Source organism: Mytilus galloprovincialis, chromosome 1 (genome assembly GCF_965363235.1).
Source record: "Mytilus galloprovincialis chromosome 1, xbMytGall1.hap1.1, whole genome shotgun sequence".
NCBI classification, from domain to species: domain Eukaryota; kingdom Metazoa; phylum Mollusca; class Bivalvia; order Mytilida; family Mytilidae; genus Mytilus; species Mytilus galloprovincialis.
The window spans coordinates 72,798,827-72,805,713 of NC_134838.1; the positions used below are offsets into that span (position 1 = coordinate 72,798,827).

A 6,887-nucleotide genomic window follows, 5' to 3' on the forward strand; every position below is an offset into this window, starting at 1 on the left:
GAACGTTCATAGTTTCATAAATAACAGAAACGGACCTGGTAGGGGTAGCTTTTTATAGAAAGGTCCAGTTAATACCTGTATTTAGCAGTACATTTATCGTTTTCAAGCAACGTCAAGGAAAATACCAGTTTTGATCGAATGTTGTTATGCAGGTAAATGATGAATGTGTTGAGAAAACTGAATACAAAAAATATATTAAACGATTTCATTATTTCATAGTATATGATTTTATTTTATAAATACTCATCTGAATATCCCAACGATAGTTACATTGCTTTTAGTTTATTTAGTCCTTTGTCCTACTTTTAAACAGATGCAATAATTAGTTTTATATTCCCAATCGTAAATTATCAATAGTTCTAATCGAAATTGGTAACATGTTTATGTAAATTGAATTCGATGCCTGTCTATGTATTGGTAGTACTTTCTCGTGGCTCTTTTATATTTCCAATCGTATTTCATCCATATTTCTACCCGGAATCGGTAAGACGTTTACAAAAATTGAATTCGATGCTTGCCTAGGTATTGGTAGTACTTGCCCGTGTCTTCTTTTTAGTCGTTTGAATAGTTTAAAATATACTGATCGTATATTCCCGTTGAATAATCCATACAACAAAGCGTTCATAGTACTACAAGCGTAGACCAAATAAACTGATATTGTGTGAAAAATATCTGGTAGCGTCTCTTTGTTCAACAAACAAGTCAATCCGAATGGAATATACAACAACAAATAAGCAATCAACACACAAAACTGGAGTCTGATTGATGCTAGTTTATCAGAATTTCTGTTTACTGTGTGAACATAATTTAAATGAATTCTTCTTCGACTTTTAATAACGATGTGATATGTTCTCATGTAACAAACAATTGTAACACCGACAGGTATAAATAAACATGAAGTTACGAAAACCCAAGAGTACATCTTGCTTTCGTAACGACTAAAAATGCACATATGCAGGGATCGATCAAAGATGACATTTTCTTCAAAATCAAAAACTAACGGAAGTACAAAAGCCAAATTCAACAGCATACAATATACATAAATAAAGACCGTGTTCCCTGGACTAAATACTGAGATAAAGTTCTGTGGGTGACATATTTTTACGTATCTAGAAATGCTAATCACCATTACATACTGAAGGCTGCTCGTAAACAACACGTGGACCATTATTCCATTGATTTTACATAATGTTTTACTCACATACTCGCCATTTGTCAGTACCGTATACAAATTAAACGGTAAGAGACACGAAATAATAAGAAGATCAATAAACGCCAGTGATGCAACGAACACATTCATCATAACTCGGAGTTTCTTGTTCTTTATGATTGTAAGTATGATAATAATGTTTCCTAGAATTCCAAATATCATCAAAACAGAACACACAACAGTTATTGATATCCTCATTTCTTCTTGAAATGTATCCATTGTGCTTGTTTATAATGTTGAATGTGTTATCAGCTTGTTCTTTTATATGGACAGCTGGATATTTCAATTTGACAGGTATGACTTTCTCACTAGTGACCAATGAAATTCAACAATAACAATTAATTGAAGACATAAAAGGATGATTCTTCACTAAATTCAAGACATGGCCTATTATAACCTTTCTAAGATATGTTTTTCTGTCATAACTCTCAATTAGCACAATGAAGCCTACACTGTAATATTGTATATAAAAGCAAAAAAAAGTTAGCATCTGCAAACCACTACAAACGTGATATGGTTTGTAAGCCTCTACAACGTAAAATTGTTTTATATATATATATATATACCTTTTTAACATTCATTAGAAATAATAAAGGCAACAGTAGTATATCGCTGTTCAAAACTCATAAATCCATGGACAAAAAAACAAAATCAGGGTAACAAACTAAAACTGAGGGAAACGCATTAAATACGACACATCATTAAAATGTAACACACACAGAAACGGACTAAGCATTAGACAAAATCCTATGAGAATAACAAATATAACATTAAAAAAAAAATACATGGATTTGGGATAGATAAGTACCGTAGAAACCCAGACAGTTGACAATTTATTGCTTACAATTTTGGACCAAATGAAAACGTATCATATTTCAGGAATAAAATAAAATATGAAAAATCTTTTAAATGGTTTTGCTCAAACTCAGAAAGCGGGTAAATATTTTTAAAATGTTAACACGATTGGTTCATCCTGCAAGGTTTTTTTTTAAACAAATAAAGATATGAATATTACAGTCAGTATATATAAAATGTAATCACGTGATTAGTCTTTAACACCAGTAAATATCTCGTCTTATTAGTATGTATAACTCCACGGATAAAAATTCCAAATAGATACTCACCGAATGCCATTCCGTATATAGGTGTGACAGACACAAGTACTATAATTAGGCCACTACAGGCTTTGTAGATTTAATTAACGTGTAACCAACTACACTCACACGCAATATAGTTTCACCTGCAGTCACGAATGACTTCGACGAAAATGAGTGTTTGTGATCATGAAATAGGATATTATATATCAGTTACCGATCCAAGTACTACGGAAGAACATCACCGTTGTTACCCCTTTGTTACAACTATAGTTAGTGTTTTACCATAATCTAAGAACAAATAATGAAACAAATTATTAGATGATATATAATGTAACTAGATGATGTCTATCAAGTACCCGAGCGGACACATGCTAAAGGAATGGTCACATAGTTATGTACAACATTTAATATTAACAATGTCGAACCAAAATTTATTACAAGAAAAGGTTACAATTTTTTTTTTTTTTTTTTTTTTTTTTTTTTTTTTTTGTTATAGTTTATGAATTCTGATATCTGATTTCTGAAACAAAGCAAACTTTTATAATTTGTAAAAAAAAAATTCGAATGAACTCGGGGGGAAATGTCTTTGGAGACTCTTTAACTGGTCTTGTCAAAATCCAAGAAATAGTTGGCCTTACCTAAAATCATCTGAACAAACTGTTAAACACAAAGGATCACCACAACAACAACAACAATTTTTATTTTTCACAATCAAGACGCCCCGAGGAGCAGTACAATTACAGTTTAAATTAAAGTGTACAAATAATTGTGGTCACCAGAAAAACAAACTGTATACATAGTTGCAGACTGTAGTATATTACAACAAACCCCAGATGAACTCCACTGTGATCCGCTAAATGCATTTATCATATGTAACCACAACCTAGACATATTCTTTATCATCACATGAAAACCATAAATTCAGAACGTCACCGAAAAAAATAATTCTAACTTCTTGTTGTGGTCATTAACCTTGTGTTTAAATTTCATAGATTTCTATTTACGCATACTTAAGTTATTGTGCGAAAACCAAGAAAAATGCTCATTTGGGCCTTTTTTTATCCCTAAATTCAGAACTATTGGGACCACAACCCTAAAAATCAATCCCAACCTTCCTTCCTTTAATGCTATTGAACCTTCTGTTAAAAATTTATAGAGATCCATTCTCTAAAACTGATGTTATTGTCCGGAAACTAAATGCGTCTTCGGACGACGCAGACGACGCAGACGACGACAACATCATACCATTATACGACGCAAATTTTTTTTTTGCGGTCGTATAAAAAGCAAACACCATTAAACATAGAAACGAATTTAACTGTGGATGAAAATTGCAATATACACATAAATGTTATCTTTAGAGGAAGTGTTTTTCAACAGACAATCAATATTCTTATGGAAACCAAACGTTGCTCCTCTGATTGCTAACTTGTTACTTTATTCTTGTGAGGCATACCTAATACAGAAGATTCTCAAGAAACGAGAGTTAGGCCTACTGTGTGCCTTGTGTCCCTTACCTGATAAAAAAAACCCGCCATTTTTCTATTAAATATAAAAAAGAAGATGTGGTATGATTGCCAATGAGACAACTATCCACAAAAGACCAAAATGACACAGACATTAACAACTATAGGTCACCTTACGGCCTTCAACAATGAGCAAAGCCCATACCGCATAGTCAGCTATAAAAGGCCCCGATAAGACAATTTAAAACAATTCAAACGAGAAAACTAACGGCCTTATTTATGTAAAATAAAAATGAATGCAAAACAAATATGTTACACATAAACAAACGACAACCACTGAATTACAGGCTCCTGACTTGGGACAGGCACACACATAAATAATGTGGCGGGGTTAAACATGTTAGCGGGATCCCAACCCTCCCCCTAACCTGGGACAGTGGTATAACAGTACAACATAAGAACGAACTATAAAAATCAGTTGAAAAAGGCTTAACTCATTAGATGGACAAAAATACAAGTGGACGTGGCCCGGTACTTATACATCCCGACACAAAAAAGACACAATGAACAGATCTGTGAGTACTCGCAGTTATCTGACAGCTAGTTCAAAGCCACTAACAACTAATAAAAAAAATCATGCAACTAAGACTAAACTATCAATCCGTACACATCCAACATCCCATTGATTTAGTTTAAGACGTCATAAACAGCCAGAGAAAAACATGACCTTGTGCAGTGCTAAGTTACAGGTATCGACAGATTGTAGATCCATGAATATGTATATGCATATAACATACTAGTAATATTTAGTTAGCTTTTAATTTACTGATAACAAAATCAATATTTATACCAATAAAAACAATATTCAATGATCTAATTACAGTGTTGAATAGATAACCTTTTAGAATAAGTTTAAAGACTTTCATATGCACGTTTTACACTTACTCTTTGTAACTCTTTGTTACTAGAATCCGGACCTTTTCCACAAATATGACCGACCGAATTACACTACTGTCTGTTTGTCTTTTTTAGTCATGGCGTTGTCAGTTTATTTTCTATCTTTGAGTTTGAATGTCCCTCTGGTATTTTTCCTAGCTCACAAAATGTTCATGATTAAAGCAACAGAAATAAAATACAAGAATATTTCAGGGAAAACAACATTACACCAGTGGTTATATTTCTGTAATTCTGTGGGTATATATACATTTTGTTATGCTGAAATTTTTTAGCATTTTACACTTTAACCTAGCAATTGTTGTTTTTGAAACAACGGTAAGGATATGTGAAAATAAAATAAAATTCAATATTTCGAGGGCAATGATCACAAAACATGTGCACAGATATTTTCAGGGTAGGTAGAACTTGTGCTTACAGTTTTCTCCTGTCAGTTTTTCTCTTAATGCTATAGTTATAGAGCAAAAACTATAGTTTGACTTTTAAGTAATGGTTGTAGCCAAAATTGTAATTATACGAGTGCATACTTCTTTTGAAAAGTTGAAAGGGTTGTAAAAGTGTTGATCGTGCTCATATTTTGTAGAATTAAGCCAACCTGCGCTTCATATTAAATGTGCTTTATTCCACATTTTTACACACCAATGAAGTTATTAAAAGAATCGTGCAATTTTATAATTACATTTTTGTAATACGACCCTGAAATTATAAAAAGTTTTATCATAAATTTCCTGTTTACAAAAATTTTAATTTTTCGAAAAACTAAGGATTTTCTTATCCCAGGCATAGATAACCTTAGCTGTATTTGGCACAACTTTTTGGAATTTTGGATCCTCAATGCTCTTCAACTTTGTACCTGTTTGGCTTTATAATATTTTGATATGAGCGTCACTGATGAGTCTTATGTAGACGAAACGCGCGTCTGGCGTACTAAATTATAATCCTGGTACCTTTGATAACTATTTACACCACTAGGTCGATGCCACTGCTGGTGGACGTTTCGTCCCCGAGGGTATCACCAGCCCACTAGTCAACACTTCGGTGTTGACATGAATATCAATAATGTGGTCATTTTTATAAATTTCCTGTTTACCTTAATTTTAATTTTTCGAAAAACTAAGGATTTTCTTATCCAAGGCATAAATAACTTAAGCCGTATTTGGCCCAAATTTTTGGAATTTTGGATCCTCAATGCTCTTCAACTTTGTACTTGTTTGGCTTTATAATATTTTGATATGAGCGTCACTGATGAGTCTTATGTAGACGAAACGCGCGTCTTGCGTACTAAATTATAATCCTGGTACCTTTGATAACTATTATCAAGATTTTCAAATGTTTTTGTTTCTAAAATACTTTCATGACGTCATTTATACGTAATTATTTTTTCATTGTGTTGCATTTTTTTCTGTATCAAACAAAGACGGTAATTGTGTATATCTAATCTGTAAATGTTAATAATTATTTTCATTTGTATGACCTTTAAAGTATATTTAAGATAAACAAATGACCAAAGGATAGTCTATAAATATACCAAATAAAGCTAGGAACATTTGACTTATAAAACTCAACTTCTTTTGAAGTCAATGGCATTCTGGGCAAATCTCCTTTTCCTGTTGCAAGCAATGTCCACGCAGCTGCTAGCACACCATAGGACTATATCATAAATATGTCAATACGCTTTATTGCTATTCAGTACCATCAAAAAAACTATAGTTTGACTTTTAAGTAATGGTTGTAGCCAAAACTGTAATTATACGAGTGCATGCTTCTTTTGAAAAGTTGAAAGGGTTGTAAAAGTGTTGATCGTGCTCATATTTTGTAGAATTAAGCCAACCTGCGCTTCATATTAAATGTGCTTTATTCCACATTTTTACACACCAATGAAGTTATTAAAAGAATCGTGCAATTTTATAATTACATTATTGTAATACGACCCTGAAATTATAAAAAGTTTTATCATAAATTTCCTGTTTACAAAAATTTTAATTTTTCGAAAAACTAAGGATTTTCTTATCCCAGGCATAGATAACCTTAGCTGTATTTGGCACAACTTTTTGGAATTTTGGATCCTCAATGCTCTTCAACTTTGTACTTGTTTGGCTTTATAATATTTTGATATGAGCGTCACTGATGAGTCTTATGTAGACGAAACGCGCGTCTGGC

The 6,887-nt window shown here is 32.4% G+C and overlaps 1 protein-coding gene across 1 annotated transcript; it reads right to left on the reverse strand.

Annotated features, from left to right (window-relative positions):
• Positions 1-290: 290 nt before the first annotated feature.
• LOC143044351 (melatonin receptor type 1B-B-like) lies at positions 291-1,414 on the reverse strand. Its single transcript, XM_076216345.1, has one exon. The coding sequence runs from the start codon at positions 1,406-1,408 to the stop codon at positions 440-442; it is 969 nt and encodes a 322-aa protein (XP_076072460.1). The 5' UTR covers positions 1,409-1,414; the 3' UTR covers positions 291-439.
• Positions 1,415-6,887: the final 5,473 nt, after the last annotated feature.